This window comes from Martes martes (assembly GCF_963455335.1).
Source record: "Martes martes genome assembly, chromosome: 15".
Taxonomy (NCBI): domain Eukaryota; kingdom Metazoa; phylum Chordata; class Mammalia; order Carnivora; family Mustelidae; genus Martes; species Martes martes.
Genome location: NC_137903.1, coordinates 18,430,751 through 18,456,075, shown reverse-complemented (window position 1 = coordinate 18,456,075; position 25,325 = coordinate 18,430,751). Strand labels below are relative to the sequence as shown.

The following is a 25,325-nucleotide window of genomic DNA, read 5'->3' as shown; positions in this document are numbered from 1 at the left end:
AAAACAGAAAAAAAAAAATCTTTGAGATCTAGGGTTAGACAAAATGTTCTTAGATTTGACACCAAATGCATGATCCATATAAGGAAAATTTGATAAATTGGGCAACATCAATATTAAAAATTTCTACTGTTCGGCAGATCCTGTTAAGAGGGTAAAAATAAAAGTTATATACATACAAATATTTGCAAGACCATATTTGCAACTCACATATGTAGTAAAAGACTATTTATTTCTATCAAAATTAATCATTAAAAAATTCAGATAGAATATTTGCAAAGGATATGACCAGATATTTAGTGAAGAAGATTATACACATGACATATAAACCCATGAAAACATGGTGAATATCATGAGCTATTAAAAAGATGCAAATTAAAATCAATCAATCCCAATGAGATATAACTACATACCTATCAAAATGGCTAAAATTAAAAGAAAATACAAAAAATTCTGGGAAAGGCATGGAGAAATTACTCCACTTAAACCTTGGTTCTGATAATGTAAAATGCTGTAATCTTCATATAACCCAGCAATTGTACTTCTGGGCATTTTTCCCAAAGAAATTAAGACTTATGATCACACAAAAACCTGTACACAAATGTACGTAATAGTTTTATTTGTAGTAGCCAAAACCTAGAAACAATCTAAATATCTTCAACAATCGATACAATTGTATCAACAAACTGATACAATACAATACTACTCAGCAGGAAAAATGAACAAACTTTGATAGCAGCTACAACTTAAATGAATCTCTAGGGATTTATTCTGAGTGGAAAAAAGCCAGCCACTAGGTTACACACTGTATGATTCTATTTATATAACATTGTTAAAATGATAAAAAATTATTGAAGTAGAGAAGAAATTAGTGGTTTTCAGGAATTTAGAGGTCAGGAGGAAAGTATTTGTATCTAGATGAGGACACCGTGAAGGATCCTTGCAGAGAAGGGAATGTTCTATATCTCGACAGTATCAATGCCAATATCCTAGTTGTGATGTTTTGCAGTTGTGTTGTAAGATGTAATCATTGGAAGAAACTGGAAAAAGTATTAAAAGTTCTCTATTGGTTTTTTACAAGTGAATAGGAATCTTACCATTATACCAATAAAACATTTAAAAGAAATTTTTTTATGAGTCAACTTAATCATATTAGGAATTGTACTCAAGGGGTGCCTGGGTGGTTCAGCTGGGCTAAGAGTCAGACTCTTGATTTCAGCTCAGGTCATGTTCTCAGCATTGTGGGATCAAACCCAAATTGGGCTCCCCACTCAGCCGGGATTCTTCTTCTCTCCTTCTATCTCTGCCCCTCCCCCCACTCCCTCTCTGTCTCTCTCATATAAATGAATAAATCTTAAAAAAAAATGCATTCAAATATTCATTCATTCATTCAAGGAGTATTTATTGAATGCCTGCTTTATGCCAGATGATTACAATAGCTGCATGAAACTAAAGTACACAATTATTCCTTTTTTATTCCTTTTACCTTAGGTATACATAGAAGTCCCCAATCAAACAAACACAATGCCAGTGTACAGATAAAATTCCTCACCTCTCTCTGGCCAGTTAGCTGTTCTGTTAGTAACAGTAACCAGTGCATCAATAGTGTCTAGCAACAGTTCTGGAATATGATAAATGCTCAATAAATATCTAATCAATGAATTAACTCACGCCAAGATGAAAAGTGCTCCAATTTTCTAGGTATCAACTTTCCCACAGAGCCATTTATCTAAGACAGGAGACAATCTTAGAGAATTGACCTGTATCTATGGTCTTACAGGAAAGAGCTCTGGGAAAGTTACAACTCTGTAACTGAACCTGCTGCCTATTTCAAAACATCAGTTACTCAAAATGAGATTTAGCAACTGAATTTCTTCCTGTAGGAGATGGAGACCCTCTGTAACCAGGGATTAATTTGGTGATAAACAAATCACTTGAAAATTGGAGTTCTATGTTTATGCCAGTGTTTTTCCCTAAATCTTCCTGCACCCAAATTTGCATGTGTCAGTATGGCATTTGACTTTCTTATTTGACACTTATACTTACTTCCTGATTGTGTGTGAAAGTAAGAGAGGAAAACTCTTAACATTTGTCACATAAAAATAGCTAAGTAAATGTCAGCTATTTTTCATGTTATATTTCACCATAGACATCACTATTGGAGCTTAAGTGTCCATGAATATAAATTTAGTGCTAACAATATATTGAAATGTTATTCATATCTTGCCTTTATTCATGATGTTCATCTGCAATTTATTCTTTTCATATTTTCATTATACTTGTGATTCAGAATACTATTTTTAAAAGTCATTGATATCTTGAAATTTATATATATATATATATAGAGAGAGAGAGAGAGAGAAAGAGAGAGAGAACTCAGGAGCACCTGGGTGGCTCAGTCCATTGAGTGACTGACTCTTGATTTTGCCTCAGGTCATGATCTCAGGGTCCTAGGATAGAGCTCTGGTTGGGCTCCACACTGGGTGTGGAGGCTGATTGAGATTCTCTCTTTCCCTCTGCCCCTCTCTGCCCCAATCTGCCTCTCTCTCTCTAAAAAAATAAAACAAAACAAATGAAATAAAAAACAAAACAAAACAAAACAACTCAAACCAATGGTGTTGACAGGGCAAGAAATGGAAATTAGAAACTATCAATTGTATATATGCATTTTCATTGTTTTTATCAATCTTGTAATGTTGAGGCAAAATGTAGAAAATACTTTGACTTCTCCTTTCAAGATAGTACAAATCTTCTCCTTTTATATTTCCTTGTGTTTCCTCTCTTTTTAACCTGTAGTGTCCTCAGATTGACCCCATTCCCAGTCTTCTCCCATCTCCCTTCATTCTTATAAATTTTCCTTGGATACTTCTGTGATTATTTCATCTTTTTATTTTCCATTTTCCTTTGTCCCATAGAGGGACTCTCCAAGGTACAGGTCCATCAGTATTTTAGTTTTATTGATCCACTTCCTTTTCAGTGTCAACAATAAAGTAATAAAAACCTCTAAAGGTCTTTTTCATGATTCTTATATTTATCAATGTCCGATCTTCCACTATCATTACAGATGCATCCTTTATTATTCTTTTTCTTCTCTTTTAGCCAAATACTATGCATGCTCAGTTTTAACCTTCTGTGATTCTAGGAGGTTTTAGTCTTTTCTCTTTTAGAAGACTGCCCCCCTGAATCCCACTCAAGTGTTCTTTTTCTAGGTATGTTAACACTTTTTCATTGAATATAGCTTGTCTATTTACTTTGCATATTAGATAAGTAGCACATCTGATCAGTTCTTTTTATTGTGATTAATCTTTCTTTCCAGATATTTCCATTATTTGGATAGATTTTTTCCAAACTTTAAGTGTTCTGGACCATTAAACACTCTAGCAACCTGTTTATTTGTTTTTTTAAAGCAAATTATGAGGAGACATTTTTTTAAAGAATTGATAGATTATATTCATGAATTTTTTACATGCCTATTTTTCATTAAAGATAATTACAGTAAAGTGATCAGACATAATATCCCTTTGTAGAAACCATGATTTTTTTTTTCTTGTGGTGCACTGCTTTCTTTTACGTTGAGTGATGTTAACATTTTATTGTGGAATTTAAATTTCCCTGCGGCTTTACAGGACTCTCTGTGTCTCTGGAACCCTTCTTATGCACTGAGGTCATATCAGCAACCTTCAGCTTGGTGTTTGTTTGATATAAGAGATTTTCCCGTCAGCTTCCCAATTTCATCCTTGAGTTTCCTCAACACTGCTGGATGATCCCATCTAGGAATGTATTTTTTCTCTTACCATCTATGTTTCTCCCTCTGCGGCTTTTTATTCTCTGTACTTTTGAGTATGGAGTTTGGACTATACTATGTCACCTGTAAAGCAGTTGATCACAGACCTCTTTAATCCTTATTTCCTACAATTCTACCATCCTTTTCTAAGAAATATGAATTATTCCCAAAGTTTCTTTAGCTTTTTCTACTAAGCAGATATTTACATTATCTGTTTTGGGGATATCCATTAGTCAGGACAATACAGGATTAATCTATAATTGCCATTTTGCTTCCATTGTATTTATATTTATTTATGTTAATATAATAATATTTCTCACATTATCCCCATATGATTGCTTACCTCTTCCCAACTTTTTCCCTACTCTTTCTCCCTCTCTTTCTTTATTTTTATCTGTATCTCTTTCTTTCACTATATACTCTCCACAGACAGTACCTTCATAAACACATATGTAAACACACATCATACATTCCTGTTAAAGTCTACTTTTCAATCACCAGTTGCTCTTAATCTATAAGAAAGTTAAGAGCATTGGTTTTGGTGTCAAATCTCCTTGGATTCAGCCTCTTGGTAGGTGAACATCCTTGGAGGGATAATTGGCACCAAGTTTCTCTCACTCATTGAAAACAGATAAGAAGAGCATGTCTTCCCAGTGCACTAGTTTAAAGCTCATAGATTTTTGCTTTCAACACAAGATTATCATTCCAAATGTTATGTTGAGGTAAAAGTTTTTGCCAATCAAAATTTTAAATTGTCGTTAATATGAACATTTTGTTTTTTACCTGCCAAACTAACTTTACATTTATTGCTTGTTAATGGGTTAAAAAAAAATTTCATGGGTAAAAAATTTATATTTTAATGGTGGTAGTGGAAAGCTAGTCAACTTATATATTCTGTATTTATTTCTTCCCTGGCGAGATGGGAATTGAGTTTATATAAATCAGCCTTCTTTCCTTTCCATACGGGTGACACAGATGTGAATGATTGAAAGTACTCTTATAATGGAAATGGCAGAACTTCTCTCCCCAAAGTTCATTAACTAACCAAGCCTATGAGCACCACCACTATATATTTTACAGCACTCACAGATAATGGTAACATTTTTCTCAATATTCATACATATTAGATTTAGCAAGAGTAGGTTGTTTCCTAGTCATTAATGATTCTCATTTTAGCCAACATTAACTCCTAATGTCCCTCAGTCACTTGAACATTCCAAGAGCATGACTGAGAAATACATTCTTCCAGTAGGTTTGGTTTTCTATGAATTTTAGCCAAAATGTATGGTTACAAGTCACAAACCTCATTCCTATCTTAGTTATATAGCCATTTCATTTTAGCTCACATGTGAACATGCTCATTTGTTGATTCAGTATGTATAAATTGAGTGATTACTATAGGTCATGTATCTCAGTCTTAAAAATACATGGCCATAAGAAGAAAGCATCTATGTTGAGCCTGTTGCATAAAGGAGGAGGCAGGTATTAATCAAGTAACTACACCAATATATTAGTTACTAGGAGCAAAAAGAATACTCAGCTATGAGTATATATAACCATTAGTTGAGGACCGGGTTGGTGTGGTAAATATGAGCGCAGTTTCCCTGTTGAAGTCTGTATATAGGGGGTGATACTTAACTAATTTATTTTGTATAATTCTCAAGCATAGAAGACAGGAAGACTAAGTGTCTGTTAGATAATAAATTTCAATTTGTAATCCATAAATTCTGAGGGTAATATCCAGAGAAACGTGACATTGCCAGTTTACGCTTCACAAGCTTTTTTTGTGTAAAGTGGCATTTTGACAACTCAAGCCTGATTCAGGCTGAAAGGTTATAATTTGGGGAATAATAATTCACACCTTGTAAATCTAAGAGTGTACACTTTTTTTTTCTGAAAATTTGTTGTAAAAGACCATATCCAGCCTCTCTTCCATGTGTTGATGCAAAAGACATAAAATTAATAGCAAGTTTAATTCCCTTAACTATGTGGGAAAATCATAACTTTTTTTTTTAAGATTTTATTTATTTATCTGACAGACAGAGATCACAAGTAGGCAGAGAGGCAGACAAAGAGAGAAAGGGAAGCAGGCTCCCCGCTGAGCGGAGAGCCTGATGGGGAACTCGATCCCAGGACTCCGGGATCATGACCGGAGCCGAAGGCAGAGGCTTTAACCCACTGAGCCACACAAGTGCCCCAAATCATAACATTTTAAGAAGAGTTTTCTTTAAGCCATTTTAAAACCTATTTCAGGAAAAATATATATTCTATTAATTTGAGTTATATTTAAAATTAATTTTTATTATGGAAAACTTCCATTAAAAAGATTAACAATTTATATTCACTGCCTCTAAAAATTGTAATTACTCTCAAAGAGAATGACCCTTGATCTTACATTTTTTACCTTACATTACTTGAAATGAAGCAGCATATGAATTTGTAACTTATTGCAAGTTCAAATATTTAATTGCTTAGCTACTTGTCATAATCCATGGTTTGTGAATGTTTGATCCAATATTTAAGGTAGAGACTGGACCATCATAAAGAAATCTTAATGAACTTATTGCTTAAATGTTTAAAGACATTATCGCAAAGCAGATTAATTTTTCATTAGCTGTTAACTATTCTTTTAGCAATAACCTTCCTCATGAGCATTTAACTTATTAGTCTGTACCTGGACCAAGAAGAGCAATTTGTAGATTCTTTCTTTCTTTCTTTCTTTCTTTCTTTCTTTCTTTCTTTCAAAGATTTTGTTTTATTTATTTATTTGAGAGAGATGGAGAGAGAGAAAGAGAGAGCATGTGAGCAGGGGGAGGGGCAAATGGAGAGGGAGAGAGAGAACATCTCAAGCAGACTCTGCACTGAGCACAGAGCCTGACACAGTCATGGCTTGATCTCACCACCTTGAGATCCAGACCTGAGCCGAAATCAAGTTGGACACTTAACCAACTGAGCCACTTAGGTGCCCTTGTAGGTTCTTTGAGTGTGGCTTTCTTTATAAATTATTTTGTTAATTTTACCACTTAATTCCACTAAGGCTTATGACCTTCATCAATGTTTATATATATGTGTGTGTGTGTGTGTGTGTGTGTGTGTGTGTATATGTGTGTATATATATAGATATATATACACACATATATACACACACACACACACACATATATATATGTGTATATATATATATGTATATATATGTATGTGTATATATATATATATATAAAGAATTGACATCCTGGGACAAAAATTCATGACTTCATAAGCATACACATGCCAAAATTTGCTAAGAGGTAAACCACGCCCCCTGTACCATTTTAGTTAAATGTTACACATCTACTATTAGATGTATGTACCTAATGAAATGACTTTATGTCAGTGAGGTTAAGAATATGCCAGAATTCACAGGACTTTGAATTTTGTGAATTGAGTTGGTGAGGGTGAGATTTGAAGCTTCAGCTTTCTGACTCCTAAATCTATTCTCTCTTGAAAGGCTAACATCACCTCCCTAAAATATTTAAATTAATGGGTGAAATGCAAGTATTTTTGCTAATTAACCAAGATAAATATCCTTTAAATTATAAATGTAAAGAAAGGACCTTCATATTTGTTTACTTCTTGTGTCAGAGAAAATCAGTATATTTTAATTTAGCTCAGTTGTATCTGTCTCTTGGCTTGTCTACACTGATTAATAGTTACCAAATCTCTATATTATATTAATGTGATTGATGGAGAATTGTGAATAAGCTGTAACGGATGTTAAATTACAGTACCAAAATTTAGAAAGAAAAACTTTTGTTTGTTACTTAATTCCTTCTCTTCAACTTAGAAAGTCCTTCATTGACAGCATGTATCTATATTTTTTACATCTATACTTTTGCTAACATCTGTTCAAAAGAGTGATTTAATTTAGATGTAAATAATAAATTACTATATTATGTATATATCTGTGTAGGCACAGCATGTGGTAACTTTATGTTTCTATTAAATAAGTCACCTTTGGGAATAATGGCATTGACTATAGTAACTAAATTCTGTGGCGTTTCTCTTAAAATTTGAATAAAACCCTACCTATTAAATTACAGAAATAACTTAAAACTACATAAACTAATATTAATTTTCAGTCATTTTATTGCCCTGAAAATTTAACACTTTTTTAATAATTAGAAATCTATATTACTAGCCACAAACAATTTTTTAAAAAAATTCTTTGTAACTCTACCTCCATTTTCTTTAATTCAATGGTATAGATAAGAAGCTACCCCTATAATTAATTCTTGCTGTTTTATAGGGATGGGGGCAATATTCTGTTGCAATCCTTCTAATTTGTCTTCTCTAACCAACTATGTGCTGGCAGCTCTTTTTTTTTTTTTTTTTTAAGATTTTATTTATTTATTTGACAGAGAGAGAATAGTGAGAGAGGGAGCACAAGCAGGGGGAGTGGGAGAGGGAGAAGTAAGCTTCCTACTGAGCAGGGAGCCCGGTGTAGGACTCCATCCCAAGACCCTGGGATCAGGACCTGAGCTAAAGGCAGACGCTTTAACCATTGAGCAGCCCAGGTGCTCCTGTTGGTTGATCTTTCGAAATACTATAGTCATTAAATGTGCTTCTCAAAAATCCTACATGTACACAATTTACATAAGTCGTATTTTTCATTGGTCTTTTATTCCAGTATTTTATTTGCATAAATTCATTGTGTTAAATTCCTAGCCTCATCCGAAAAGACCTCTCAAGATTTAAAAACTCGCTACTGTTAATTTTTTTTTTTTAATTGTTTTGTCTCAAAGGGCAGGAGGGCGAAAGAAAGTGGATTCTCTACTCTGCCAACTTTTTAGCATTCAGCTGCTTTAAAAACACTAGCTTCAGAGCTACAGTCATCCAGGCCATTAGGAACATTTCTCTTTTACTGGCCAAATGGAAAACAGTATCATCTGTGCAACATGAAAGCTATAAGGAAAGAACATTCAAAGAACCATTTATATATATAACAGTTACACATAATAGAATTATGGGGAGTTAGTATTGATTATTAGTGGCATTTTTAAAGATCAGTATGATTTTATAGATGCAATTAGAAGGACATTGCTACACAAGATTGGCAAGTCAATTTATGATTCTCAGGCTGAATTTGTTTGCCATACATTAGTGCTTGGGTAATATATCTTATTTTAATATTCTGTTGTGAACACAAATTTAATTAATATTGAATGAATCAAAATTATAAGCCAACAAATGTAGTGTTGTGAAAAATAATACAATAATAGCCTCTTTAGACTTAGATAAGCAACTTTATTTAGTGTAAATTGGTAGTTAACGGTAAATCTTTTCAGCAACTGTATCATCTGATTTTGTCAATTTTTTTATTCCTGCTTTTCCTTTGGCACTGAATTGAAAAGCAACAGTGGCAAGATCTATATTTTCCAGGAACTGGATATATATGTGTAATTTGAAAGAAATTGTGATAGTTAATATATTTTAAATACACTGAGTACCTTTTTTTATTCACATAGAATTTAAATACTAATAAGAAAGGTGAATGACAATATGGCAATGATGTAATCGTTATTTAAATGGAATTTGTTGATGTCATTCTTGTTTTCCAATCTTTTACATTAAATGGGTACAGATAAAATTATAATAAATATTGTTGTAGCAAAGTAAACATTACATAGACATACATAATAATAGATGCCTGCAAGTCAGAATTTTTAGCAGGCAAATATACAACTTAATCAACTAATCGAGGCTTCTTAGAGCCAACAAAAACATTTGCAAAGTACTGTTCTGGCTGAACTGTTTATAGCCCATTTGGGTGTTCCACAAAATAGTGCTGCTTCTAAAGGGGCTGAGTCACATTAGACTCTAATGATTGTGCCTATTTCATTTAAAGACCTCCAAAGGTTATGATGGGAAGATATTTATGTACTGTGAAGGCTTCAGGTAGAATGGAGCATTCAGTTAGATGCAACAATTTTCTTATTTAATATAAACATAATGAATCTGGATGGAATCCTTAGGTCCTTTAGGTAAAATGCTCTCATTATGATAATCATACCCAACAGCATGTTTTCAATTCAGCATTCCATTGCTTTTAAATTTTCCAAGATTTAATGAATGCATGGTTTAGTTGCAACAGAGGTAAATTTTATCTACCTTCAGGAAGGAAAAAAAAAAAAACTGCATCCATAATTTTCCAATTTATATACAACCATTAGTTCTTTATTGCCTTCTCAAGTTACCCCAAAGTCAAAATACTCTATGTTGCTTATGATGTACTAGATTATATTACTAGAAAACAAGCAAATAAACCCACTAATAACCCCATAATCTTGATAGCTTTGCAAGACGAAATTTCTTTGTAGTTCATGAGCTTGTTCACCCCTGTAAGCTGCAGGAGTGGGGTTGGGCGATGGGGATTTGAATCATCATTGTTTATTAGGATCCCCAGCTGATGGACCAGCCAGGTGCATACTTCATTAGCCAAAGTAAGCCACATGGCCACACTGATTTTAAAGACACCAATAACTACAGTCTTTTCCTGTACCCAGGGTGAAGGGACCCTGAGTATTTGTATGTATACCTAACATTCACTGCACACAGTGTGGTACTTAATTGTTCAGGTATGACTTCCTTTACTTAAAGTGATCCTTGCTGCCACTTCTCAGGATTATTTCAGTGCTATCTGTCTGGGTTTTCACCAAAAATCTGTAGCGATTATAGCAGTGATTGTGTATCATTACGATACAAACGAATAATGTGGAGAGTGGAAATGAGAGATCTCAGATCAACATTTATGATTTTACACACCCACACAAAATTACACCTTTTTGGATGTACACATGAAAGTATAGTATATTACTTTATTCTTTATACAAAATATATTTAAAAAAAACTAGAAGAATTTTATTTATTTATTTTTGAAGATTTTATCTATTTATTTGAGAGAGAGAGAGAGTAAGAGAGCATGAACAGGTGAACAGGGGATAGGGCAAAGGAGAAGCAGGGAGAGGGAGAAGCATGGGCTGATGCCAGGACCCTGAGATCTGGATCATGACTGGAGCCCAAGGCAGAGGCTCTACTGATGGAGCTGCCCAGGCAACCCTAGGAGAAGAATTTTAGCTAGAGTTTTCAAGACAAGAAAATAATTTGGAGCACTTGGGTGGCTCAGTGGGTTAAAGCCTCTGCCTTCGGGTGGGGTCATGATCCCAGTGTCCTGGGATTGAGCCCTGCATTCGGCTCTCTGCTCAACAGGGAGCCTGCTTCCTTCTCTCTGCCTGCCTCTCTGCCTACTTGTGATTTCTGTCTGTCAAATAAATAAATGAAATCTTTAAAAAAAAAAAAAAAGAAAGAAAGAAAGAAAAAGAAAATAATTTGCTATAATTACTAACACTAATGGATTTTTTTAAAAAGTAATTCATTAATTAAATTGGTTAGTTAGTCATTTGGCTAATTTGCCTTAGTATTAGTCTTGAGTTTAATCATACTTCCCAAGAGTTGTCCTTTACTTTCGGCTGTTGTGTGACAGAGAGGATAATGAGATGGGATGGTAAAGTGTTTTTGTCCAGCTGAAACGTTGGAAGGTGAACTGATTTTATAAACTTCATCAAGGTTTACAGAATGACATGATACCTCAGCACCTGACAGCTTCCTGGAATGCTTGTCCACAGTCTTAGGGTCTGCATAGCTTTCCATGGTATGTGAATCTAGGAGAAGAGAAAACATATTCAAAGTAAGTTAGATTACTACACTTACATTAAAGGATAGTGACAAATTGGGTAGAGGAATGATGCTAAATAAACTACTGCACAGTTAAATTTTTGTACGTAAAAATATTTTAAAGTGGTTGAATTGAAATTTATTCATTTGCATTTTATCAGTCTTAATATAATCTCTGAGCCTTTGAGATAAGGTTTTTTCATACATTCATCTACAAGGCTAGCAGAATTCTGGTAATGGTAATAAAAGTGAACAATTAATATATTTTCTTATAAATTAGTGTTAAAAACTGATTTCAGAAAATGACACAAATATGCTATAGTTCTTTTATATTATATCTGTTTTTTGTCAAATTTAAAAGGAACAAATTAAAGAAAGTAGTAAGTCAGGTCAGAATAGATCATGGGTTTTTATTTGTATATTAAATAATTGTTAAGAAAGATAAGAAAGAAAGACTAGAATTGCATACTTCAAATGTGTATATACCCACAGTCATCTAGCATGAAATATTCCGTGATTTTAAAAGGGTTTATATGGTATCTACAATATCACAATTGAATCAATCTTTTTGTTATTTAAAGTCCAATTAATTCATTTATTAGTCTACATGTTAGTCTACGAATACATGCATGTGAGTTTATATATTTAACACTTTAAATCATGGGAAAAAATAACACCACAATTTTCAGTTAAAGTTATGTCACTCCTTGACAAAATTATAAATTTTTTCAGCAAATTAAAGAAGTACATTTTTGTGGGTAAGCTTTTAAAGTTTGGAATTGAGCAACTATTTTTTCAATCACGGTTTAATAAATGACTTTTTACAAGCATTATATGATTATATATCTTGAGATATATCACAAAATATTACAACTTAAATGTTTTATCTAAAGATTCTTCCTCACAATTTTGAATATATACTTACATATACGATATAAATAAAAAGTATATTGTACTTATATGTAAGTATATACTTATATAGCTATATTGTTATATGTAATATATATTACACATAATGTAATATGTGTAACATTATGTAACACTATGTATGTAGTTATAAGTATATTCATATAAATATATGTAATTATAACACATTGTATGTAATATATAATTAATTATAATATACATATATTCTATGTGATTATATTATATATTTTACATATACAATATATTTTCTAATAAATATTGGAATTTAGAATTAGAATGCTCTAATATATATTTATATATAATATAAAATGTATGCAAATATTTATATATAAATATATATGAAATTCTATATAGCTATATATATAAATATGTTATATGTCATGTATTATATAATATACATTATTTAGAATATATAAAATGTGTTATACATGTATAATCAATACAGGTAACTTTTTTATAAAAAGAAAAGACATAAAAAATTGTTAATATCAACCTAGGTTTTGAAAGATAAAGGACATCTTCTGAGAAACATGAATTAATAAATCTAGAATAGTATCTCTAAGAACCCTACATTATTGAAAATAGAGCACTTTAAGAAAATTTTAAAGACAATAAATCAAATTTTCGAGTAATATTTTTTTTCCAAATAGCAGCATTAGCGTTGCTTGTTAAAAATGCAACCTCCAGATTGCATTTCAGACCTAATGAATCAGAAAACTGGGGGGGAGTTTCCAGGCAACTCTAAGAGGTGCTGACGTTGGAGAACCATGGGTAGAGAAAACTAGATCAGCTGATTTATGGAGGAGATGGCAAGAGTTTCTCAATGAAAGAAACACTAGGTTCACTTATTCTCAGGCTGAAGTCTTCCATAGATCCCTGAGTGAACCTTATCTTATAATTAATTTTCAAAAAGACCTACTGGATTGTTGGGCTGCAGAATGTGAGTCTCGTGAGCGAAATATTCCTGGTTAGAGGCTCTGTCAGGGATATGGCTCTTTGTCCTTCAAGTATTTACTGTTCTTCTTTATTCTGTATAAATATTTTCCCTGCTTCACTTCCTTTGGCAACTTTTTTTTTTTTCCTCCCTTCAGAGACTGCCTAAGTATTAAATACCACCTCTCTAGAGTTGTCTTTTCTGGTCACTGAAAGTAAAACAGGGCCCCACTGCCCACAGCTCTGTGGCTTATCACAGTAGGCTGTCTGTGGTAGATCTCTGCACTTAACAACACTGTGACATTTGTTTAAAATTTAAGTTAACGTCTGTTTTTTATTTATTTTTAAAACTTCTCTAGAATGTGAACTCCATTTGGACAGGGATAGTATTGGTCTGGTTCACTGACTTATCTTTTTATCATTCACTGTTCATTGGTGCACTGCAGGCATTTTTTGGAGGAAAAACATACATAAATATGGCACATATTTCTACAATATTTATTCAAAATTTTACTTGCTAGATAGTAATAAGCTAAATAAAATACCTGGGAGTATTTAGCCTGGTAGATGGAATTCTTCCCAATGGAAGGTACTTAAGATTTTTATCAGACCACTCATCAGAAAAAATACAGTTAATCAGGTAATCCAGTTCACCATAGTTCTTGGCTAAAGTATCATTAGGTTGATTTTAACCCAATACAAATGTATAAATCCATGTTTAAATGTATAAATCATTTAAAACTCTATCTTCCATTTCAATTTTGCCAAACCTACCTGAAAATTCATTTTGCATCCTGAGAAATTGCTAATCAAGTTGAATTTAGGTTTCAATATTTACTGTAAAACAATAATTACTGTAAAAAATGTTGCTCTTGGGATCTAGTTTTTTAAATTCTCCAGTAGCTTTATAATATTCTTGAAGTTTTACAGGGTCCCCCTCTAAAATGAATAGAGAAAACAATAATCAGAATTATGAAAATAAATTCATTCTCTTTTTTTACAGTTTCCCCTATAAAATAATAAAATATTACCTTGGTGATTTTTAAAATAGCTCTGCATTCATGTTCTATGCATAACAAAATCATGTTTATGAGTATATATTTTCTTGGGAAAAAAATCAGTGGAAGCTGTTTAAGTGACTTATTTTTTCCTTTATATGATTTGGTTTCAGAATATTCGCTCCAGTTACATAAATTATAAATGTTGCTTCTCCAACTCATAGCACATGGCATATTATTACAGGCCAGGCTCATTGTAATGTGGTGACCCTAGCAAAACTACCAAGTGAATTTTTCAAATGAAAACATTCAGATAGATTATGTATTTATGAATAAAAATGAATTTGCTTTTCAGGGAGTTTGGCCGCTGGAAAGTAAATAACCTTGCAGTTGAGAGAAGAAACTTCCTGGGCTCCCCTCTCCCTCTTGCTCCTGAATTCTTCCGCAACATAAGACTTCTGGGACGCCGACCTACCCTTCAGCAAATCACAGAAAACCTTATCAAGAAATATGGGACACATTTCTTGCTATCCGCTACTTTGGGAGGTAGGACTCTTTGAAAATATTTGTGCCTATGTGTGCTTGTGGCGAAAACTGTAAAGGTCAGGGAAAAAAAAGCTTCAGTTTGAATACTTCTAGAATTCATTCATTTATTCAATCTATCCATCGAATTATTCCTAAATGCCTTCTATGGTATTCACAATGGTAAGGTAGATGGTTATTACTTAGTTCCTGCCTGAAGTCAATTTGCAGTACAATAGCATGCATTAAATACAGTCATTAACTATTACACTCTATAATGCCTGGTGACTGGCCAAATTTTGCTTAAAAAATGAATAATAAACAGTCAAGTCACGGGTGGAAGCCATCACTTCTGGTTACAGAGAACAGGAAAAAGTTTCCTGAAGCAAACGTTAAAGATCTAAAATTACATTTTTTAGCACTATTTTAGTATTTCTGATTGTGGTTGATTATGATATAGAGAGGATGATCAATAAATATCAATTATGATGCATAATGTAAAAGTAGAGATTAATGATGTCACTTCTTCAATTTATAAGTTTGTAAGAAATAAGAAATCTGTGGTTTTAACATCATTAAATATGTGTTTTATCATGGTGATATATAATTTCAGCACTGAGATGATATTTGGGGAGGTAATGTACTAGGGAAAATGTGATTTTCCTAAAACTTAAAAATATCCCAGAATTCCATGTATTTAGTTTTGTGTATGACTTTAAAGAATGCCCAACCATTTTGTACAACTGTTTTATTAGAAATGGATGTTACTCTTTACTATAATGAAGAACACTGAATATCATTGGTATAAAAACAGTGATTCCCTGCTTCCTTGTCTGCTGCTCGGTTAAGTTTACTGAATAGAGACAGATTGATTCACACCAGTGGTGCAGTGATATGAAAGGCCACCAGTTCTTCATTTTTCCTACCTTAGAAGATGAGTCTTTTCTTTCCTTTAGCTGTCAGTCCAGTCTGTCAGTTAGTCATGCCAATACTTTTTTTCTCCCAAAATATATCTCATGTCAAAACTTTCTGACTTCTACCCAGACAATCCTAGACCAAGTCACCACCACATTTCTCCCCAGAATATGCCTCAGGTCCATACTCCACACAGATCTTTTTAAAACTTGGATAAGGTCGAATCATTCCCTGTGTCAATTAAAACATATAATTAACCACTTAAAATAAAATCCAAATATCTTGTTATGGTTTATAATGCACTACATGAAGGTCTTATACTGGCTTTTACCACAGACCTCAACTTTTCTCTCTGCTCGTCATGCTCTATTTTTCAACCACAGTGACCTTCAAATGTTTGGGGACAATTTTTCTGCTCAAATGTTACTTGCTATAGAGGGTTTCCCTGTGCCTAGTACAGGAACATGCCCAGTGGTCCACCAGTAGTCTCTATTATATCTTGATCCTCTTTGTATTCTTTATAATCTTTATTTTTATGTGAAAATTTTTAATTACTAGTTTCCTGGCTTATTATCTGTCATTCCTCCATATTTTCTTGAAAACTGGGACCTTAACCTGTATTTGTCATCAGTTTACCTCCATGGTTTTAAGTGCCTGGCATACAATAGGTTCTCATTAAACATTTGTTAAAATGAATAAATGAAACTACACTTTGTTTAGAGACTGAGATGTTCAAGTTCACTAAATAGATATCAAAAGTATGATGTGCGCAGAAGATACCTGAGATCTAATTCAAGAAAACTGAATGAAAACCAAATCCAAAGAGCCAAAATACTCAGTTAAACAAACAAAGATACAAAATTGGAGAGAATGAGGAGGCAAGCAAGAGCAGGTGAGCAAGGCATGGAGAGGTTGGAAAAGGAGATTTCTGGACACAGCCAGTAAATACAAGTCGGTCATATAACCTCAAGGAATTAAAGCTAGAAAATGTAAATGATTCTGGCAGACAAAACAGGCCAGCCAAGAAAACACATGATCCCTGTCTTCCATAAGTGGATAATACTAAAATTATAAGATAAAGAGATCAGCCTGTTATTGAAAAATTGACTTCCCCTCCTTTTTTTAACCAATTGTGAAATATTTTATTTTATTGTGAAATTTTTAAAATGTTAAGTAAGTTCTCTGTTAGTTTCTTTTAAGAGAAAGTAGGAGAGTAAAATCGGTGTGGTAAGGTCAGAGGAAGATTAATGTAGATGCAGAAAGATAGTCTCCGCATAATGTGTGGCATAGTTTATACATGCCATTATTTATGTTATTGTTATTATTACAGTAGTGTAGATAGAAAAAATTTTAAAATATTCCAGTAGTCGTAAAAACTGATTCTCTAAAAGCTGTGTCTGTATGGGTTAGTAACAATGATTATTAATGCAATAAAATAGGAAGTAAAAGTGAAAATTAAATTATTACTATTGTTAGGTCCCCCCAAAAATGGGTCCGTGATTAAAGGAGCAAGACTGCTATAAAGCGAAGGTCAAGCAAAACTTTTTTCCGCGCCAAGCATCAAGAATCAGACCGAACATTCGGGGACGCACCTCTTACAAGAGAGCGCAACCCTTCTCTGTTTTGCAGACTAGCTTTTAAGGGCAAAGGCCATGCGGTTGGGCCTGGCCACGCACAGGTGGCCAATGAAATTGTAACACACAGAGAAAGCTGCACAGTGATTCTAGGTGACCAATTGAATTACAGTTTACCCTATAGTAGACATTTGACCTAGCCTATCACACCTTGGTTAGAATTGGCACCCAAAAGGTTCCCAAAGGGCGGGGGCCATACTCCTCCGTAGCTAGGGAGACCGTGTGCAACCCCCCACTGATCGGATGTCTCCGCCTGGCCTGACCCATCCTGGTATATGGGCTTTGTTACCTGGGGCTGGTTTCCCAGACTTGTTTATAAGTAAGTCCCCTGGGGGAAGGGGAGCAGGGACAGTTCAAGGTTATTGTTTAACCTTAATGGGAGCCTCTCGCTAAATAGGTCCTTACACGATAGCTTCCTTTAAAAAGTTCAGTGGTCTTGTACTCTTACTGGGTTTCACCACATTTATGTCATCGATGTGTAATATCCAGAATTTCAGAACATAAAATACGTTCTCCAAATAAGAAAAGAAACAAGTGACAGAGGAAAGGCAGAAGAGATAAAAAGTAGAGGTGATTTTTACAGACATACTTGTTCCTTATACTAAAATCAATGTGACTTTTTGATTATTTTCATTGCTTTGGCATTGTAGATGCCACATTTTGGCCTTCAGATTAGTTTTTGTTGTGTATGTTGTTTGTTTGTATAAACATGGTCTAAAAATCCTTTGCGGGATTAAATCATTTCCTCAGGTTGATTATTGAATGGTAGTAATATGTTCTCTCAAAATTGTTTTACTTCAATTATTTAAAAGTCTTGTTCAAGCATTTTCTTAAAGGCACATCATGGAGTGGGGTGGGGGTGGGGGGAGGGGAAGACATGAAATTTCCAAACCCCCTAGCTCTCTCCCCTCTGGATACTCCTTGGATTTAGTTTTCCTAGCATTTCCTATTAGAATTCTCCCCCGCCTCAATGTTATTTATAGTTTCTTTCAGGAATCTGCTGAGTGATGTTACTAAGTTAACTAAAATGCATGAAATTACTTACATAGCTAAAGGATATAAACTATTTGCAATTAAAATGTACACCAAGTTGATTTCAGGCAATTTTTAAAAATATTGCTGTTGTAATTACACTAAACTTTTTTTTTTTAATTGTTGCTCTAGGTATATTTTAACTTTATATGTTTTACCTGGTTGAACATGAAATCATATCATTCCATTTTTTTAAAAAATGAGATTTGTGGTATTTAATTAGAGCTCTTTCTCTCTCTTGCTTTCTCCTTAACCAACTAAGTAACAACCAGAATATTAACACACTGAGGACATCATGTATATAAGCAAACATTTTAAACAAAAGGCCAGTAATTTTTTTTGCTTCCCCAGTAACCAGGAACTAAATTTAAACAATTTAAACATTTGAAAAAATACGTTGTGTGAAATACTCTCGGTATTAAAGTGATGAAAAATAAATGAAAAATGTCTTTTTTCCCTGAGTTATTTAGTACATCATATTATTGACTTAGACATAAAACTTTGGGTAGCATACTTGAAGCCTTTAATGGGATATTTTATGATAGATAAAGCCAGTGATTGAATTATCTCCCTATAGGGAAAAATAAATTATAAAAAACCTTCTTCAATATATATCATTTTTCACATTTATTTCATCTTATAGCTTTCAGACTATTTATCAATATAGTAATCCAGCTTGCTTCTATTTGGATAATGATATCTAAACTCCATCACTGTTTAAATATCTAAAATAAGCTACTCAATATGAAGAATCAATCTTGGAAAAGATGGCACTACTGGGATATATTGATTTCTAGCTATAGAATATATTTCATGACTGTTTTTATAATATATTTCATTATAGTACAATATATGACAAATACTGAAATAAAAGTGTGTCTTTGTACTGAATATAGAACAACAACAACAAAGGAGTGAATAGGAAAAAAATAAAAAGAGCTTAAAACTGCTGAGTTCAAAGATGAGAGGGAGGGTACCTACTATTAAGCACCAAACTTAGGTTCTGGAGCAATTTAAAAAGACTAAGGAAGATGCAGCCCAAAAATTCACTTATAATGTTATAAAATGTTGTAATAAAATATTTATAATAATGTAAAATAGGACCCTCACCTCCAGTATTACACAGACTTGTCCAGGCGGTCACGATTACAGCCCCGAGCCAACCACAGTCACAGGAGTGTTTGTGTGGCTCCCATACCAACCTAGGCTCTCTAAAGTCCCACACAGTGAAGAACAGACCAAAACTTGTGTTCTTTCCTGACAGGCACATCTCAAGGAAGAGGAAGAGGCAGGGTCACTCGTATCAGTCCCTTTCCTACCCCAGCCTTTCTGTTAACTCACAGCACTTCTGTGGATCGCCAAGAATGCAAGGACAAAATACCTTCCCAAGGAGAGGAGTGCAGGAAAAAGGACTCTTTACTTGATAGGGATATTTAATGTTATTTATTATTTTTTTAAGATTTATTCATTTGACAGAGAAAGAGAGAGTGAGCACAAACAGGGGGAGCGACAGAGGGAGAGGAGAGTGGGAGAAGCAGACTCCCTGCTGAGTAGGGGGGTGTGGGGCTGGATCCCATGACCTGGAGTCATGACCTGAGCTGAAAGCAGACAATTAACTAACTGAGCCACCAAGGTGCCCCCATAGAGGTATTTTTAAAAAGTCAAACCAAAATTCATTCTAGGGACAAATGGATAATATATTAAGATTTAAGATTTGTTCATTTGCAACTTTAGAAAATATCTTTCACTCTCAGTAGCATTAAACAAGTCCTGTTTGACCAGTGGTTTTGAATGCAGAGCTTTACAGGTCATAATTTAGCTTTTAGTAAAATAGTTATTTTAAAATATGTGTCTTCTTAATTTTTTTTCTGAAAGGGCTTATGAGAATGTATCTTGTTACCCATTGTTCAACTTAAGCATTTCATCAGATATTTAATTTTGTTTATATAAAGAAAACATTTTCTTCATTATGAGAATGGAAAAATAGATGATTGATGTCCTGAGTAGTAGCATTAACTTACTAGCAGAGTTATTTAAAATAATGAATACTACCTCAATCACTACTTAGTGTATAAGTCATTATGGCTACAAAGTATTTTAATAGCTTACAAGTTTTACCATATATTGTTTGTGTGTGTGTCTCTTTCAAGGACAGGAGCCAGAAGTCAGGCAATAAGATACAGTATAGATACGGCAGCAATTCGATTTTTAAAAATTGTCTTGTATCCCTAGGGGTGTAAGATTCCAAATATCCTTATTTAATTTCAGAAATACTCAATTTTCACTTTTATCTATATAAATTACATTCTGTATAAAGTGTCCACAGATAGTTTTAATTCTTTTTTTTTTTTTTTTTTAAATATTTTATTTATTGGACAGACGGAGATCACAAGTAGGCAGAGAGGCAGGCAGAGAGAGAGGAAGGGAAGCAGGCTCCCTGCTGAGCAGAGAGCCCGACCTGGGGCTCGATCTCAGGACCCTGAGATCATGACCTGAGCCGAAGGCAGAGGCTTTAACCCACTGAGCCACCCAGGTGCCCCAGATAGTTTTAATTCTATACCACATACCACCTTCTTTCAAAATTGATCAGTGGTTGTGTTTCTCATTTTCATTTGGTCTCTTCTTAGGAAATACAAATTCCTTTTATGCTACTTTAACTGTAAAGTAATTAAAGAAGCAAATCTGCTAAAACATATGCAAATAGAAATTCTCACTAAAAATGCACAAAACTATTTCCTCTATTAGAATGCATATTCTGTTTTAAGAAATGGAACTAAAAGTCAGAAAAATAAATATTTTCTGAAGCTTCATTCCAGGCAATCATAAAAACAATCATGTTGAAGAGGGGAAAAAATTGCCATACTGTTTTTTAAAAATATATACTACATAAGATTAGTTATATCCATTGCTCTCTGTGTCTGTCTCTTTCTGTCTTGTTTCAATCTGTCTCTCATCTCTCTTTTCCCCTCTATTTTTATTTCTCATGTTTTTTTGGTACAGAAAATTTTCAAAAAATGGAAGGTAAAATAATATTGTTAATTAAATATGTATTGTTTATAAGGCAGTTATCTACTAAAGTGATTTGAAACCATTTATGTAACTAGTCATGAATATAACACAAAAGAAATTGGGATTAAAATTGCTATGTCGCTGGATCTTAATAATGACATTTCTGGCAACTAAATCAAAAGATAAATGTTAAGTTTTCATATTTTATAAATTTGGTTATATGTTTTCTTTTTCTTCCTTATAGCACTTTGATAAGGTAGATCAATCATCTGTCCATTGTTTGACAAAGAGATACTGAGTTACCTGTAACAGTGCAAATATCCAACATCTTCTTTAAGGGAACACGCAGGTGACTGACATAGACAGAATTTAAATTGGTAATAAGGTTTACTGCTTCTACTATGGTTTAGAGCCTCGTTACTCAAGTGTAATTCATGGTCCAATACCATCAGCATTACCTTGGAGCTTGTTAGACCTGCAGAATCTCAGATTCCATCCTCAGATTAATGAATCAGAATCTACATGCTAACCAGATCTCTGCGTGATTTATATGCACATTAAGTATGAACAGTAATGTTTTGAGTATCTATATAAATTTAGAAAATTAATCTTAAATTTAAATTAATCTTAATTAATCTGAAAATTAATTTTACCAAAATAATAGCAGGAGTCTATAACATACATAACAAAAATGTTCATTATAACATTGTAAACAACTCCAAACGAGAGGTAATTTAATTGTGTTTCACTCTGGGTAGATTCAGTTTCATCTGATATCGGAACTATTTATTTCCAGTTCCTCTTTTTTCATGTCATTGCTGTATAGAGAACATTATGGTAACTGCCCAATTTTGTTTAAAAATTTTTCTGACTTTTTGGGTGGATAATTGTTAATAATCCAAAAGTCAGATGCTTTCATTTGGAGTGTTTTGCAAAACATATTATGTTTCTTTGTCAAAACTCTCTAAGACTAGTTATTTCCTTCCTATAATATCTTGCAAATGCCAATTGGTGTTAAGCCAACATATCTGTTTTTACTGTCTTTAGATATTTGTTTGGCTCTGCTTCTTGTCAGAAGCCTAGTTTTCTCAGCTAGATTTTTATTTTTTATGTCTGTTTGTTTCTAAAACACTGTTCTTTCTACAACACTCTATTAGTGGAAAGATAGATATCATTGGGATGTTTACCTTTTAATGTGTTAAGCTAAGAAAGGACAATCATCACTAGTGTGAGAAAAGTACACTGTAAAAACTGAAATGTAATTTGAAAAGAGCAGGTATACCCAAAATATTATAAGACTTTACCACAAGGAATAATGTAATCTTTTATTACCTAAAAATAGGATGACATTTTTGGGTTGAAATGATACATCAAAAGTAAGACCTACAATTACATTTAAGCTATGTTTGCATTGGTTATTCCTATGAGAAAGATTTCTACTCAAATATCAGTTCCTTATAAGTAAAACTTATACAAAAGCAAATGGACATTCAAAATAAGATCTTCCAGGGTAAGGAAATTGAATGACCAGGAAGATATCTATCAGAAATGCACAGTTGTTTTGTTCTGTTTGTTTTATTTTGCTTTGTTTTTGTCTGGGTGGAATGGTATACATTCTAGGTTGGTAGACTAACCCAAGGGCAAAGCCAACCTGTAAGTGTTATTTTCATCACAGTAAAGAAATAACAAAACAAAACAAAACAACTGATATGCTTTGATGGTGGATCTTCTGTGTTCCACTCTGGGAGTCTCTTCGTTCCAAGAATTAAGTTGAAGAAGTTTCACCTTGGAACATGCTGTCCTTCTGGTAGAGGGAAAAAGCTAAAGAATTTGTGTAACTTGGCAGCATTTTTCAAAACTTGTACTAGATCGTGGCATACTGACTTTCATGTATTCCACTCACCCAAGTGTTACCCTTTCCCTTACCAAGTTAAAGGAAATCACTCATGAACTGTTTATAGTTCTTCTCTACAATGGACCATTAATCCATTATTTGCGTCCACAATTATGCAGAAATTAATTGCAAAAATTAATGCAATCTGCTACATCATCATTATTGATTTATCCATAGGATTCTTTTACTCATTCTATTATCCATGGTTTTTTTTTTTTGACTTGTTCTAACTTTTTGAGAGCATTACCTTTATCCTCAATAACTATATATATGATAATCCAAATTGAGAAAATCCAAGGAAAATATAATAGAACAAAATTTCTTTTAAATTTATCTTCTCCATGGACATAACATAGATGATTTGAAAATTGGGACAGAAAAATACATTACTAGGAGGTCCTAGTAATCATATCAAATGTACCTAATTTGATATACCTTAGCATATCAAATGTACATAATCGTTTCTTATGAACCGATCATAGGATAACATTAAAGTCATGATTGGTTTTTTGTTGTTGTTTTATTGTCTTCTGTTTTGCATTCTCTCTGGAAGCATCCTTCAATATGCGCTTTTAATGTCCATAAACTACCGCAGTGTTTTAGTTGTAAAAGGCACAGCTGCATGATTTCTGTGTGAAATAATCACATCTTTTTATATCCACAGTCATTAATCCTTTTTACTTTCTAACAAACTCGGAATGTTGAATCATTTTCAGAATCACATTTAGTTTTTACAAAATGTGTGGATGTCCTTTGGTACTCACGTCATGCTTATGAGCTACAGCTGGTTTAAAAAATAGGAATAAAAGTGACATTTGAACGCAAATTTTTAGTTGATTGAATAATATCTCAGTTTTTAAATTTGAATATTGTGTGTTATTTACATAGAATTCTGATGAACTTTTATAATTGAATACTTGAGAAAGAGTTACAATTAAGGTTAAGACTGCATTCTTCTTTTTTTTTTTTTTGCATTCTTTTTTCTCAAAACTGTAAGAGTTACGAAGGATATGAAGACCATAAGCATCACAATAACATGGTAGTTATATATAATTAAAAAAAAAAAAAAACAGATCTCTTAGAGGAAAGAAATTGTCTTATTTCCAATGTAGATTGAGTAGCCTTGTCAGAATATTTTAGGTGTTTAACAATACATGATTTATAACACTTGAAATTTAGCACAAACTACCCAGCTTACATCACATAGTTGTTTAGTTTATTGTAAATAAGGGTTTAAAACAAGGTATTCATAAGAATAATTTGGGTGATTTAAACTGCCTCACATGCTTCCCTATAGGGAAAGCTTTTGCATACATGGATTAATGTTCAACTATAGAGAAGAACTCTGAGCGACTTAAGAGTGGTTTCTCCTTATCAGGTTATTGGAAAGAATAACCAACTGCTACCTTTAATCAGCACATGTATCTTGGTTACAAGATCCACTAGAAAACAGTTTTGACTTGTAAAATGCTAACTTGTAAAAATTTAAAGCCTCCTCATTTACTGTTGGGCCCTAATTAAAACAAAAAAAAAAAAATGAAAGAGAAGAAGCCAACATTTATTGTACATATTGTATGTGTTCTGCCAGGTTCTACGGAGGCATTATATGCTTAGTCTTTTCAAAAAGATGAGAGTAGGATATTGGTTCTGTCATAGAGATGGGAATGCTAAGGGCAAGTGTAACTTTACGAAAGCCCCAGAGCAATTAAGTTAGAGGACTATGAGCTGTCACGGTTTACCTTCACATACCCCTGACTCCAAAACTCACTTTTCCTTTCTCTTATTATATCATATTTCCTTTAAATTAAAACAGCAACAATGAAGAATGAACTGTAAAACTATTAATATAAGTGTATAATGATTTATATTATTTTTCCTTTAATTTTTTTCTATAGTCCGTAATATATATTTGCTCTCAGGGTAGAAGGAGGAAAGCACATTTATCTGTACCTCACAAACAAACACAGACT

The 25,325-nt window shown here is 33.1% G+C and overlaps 1 protein-coding gene across 1 annotated transcript in view; it reads left to right on the top strand.

Annotated features, from left to right (window-relative positions):
• The window catches only part of BRINP3 (BMP/retinoic acid inducible neural specific 3), a gene marked incomplete at its 3' end in the record, with an annotated part of 366,859 nt that overhangs the window by 153,370 nt on the left and 188,164 nt on the right, over window positions 1-25,325 (top strand). The window contains exon 2 of the mRNA XM_080825146.1: window positions 14,705-14,895. Coding sequence (XP_080681272.1) covers window positions 14,705-14,895 — 191 coding nt within the window. The remainder of the gene's footprint in view (window positions 1-14,704; window positions 14,896-25,325) is intronic.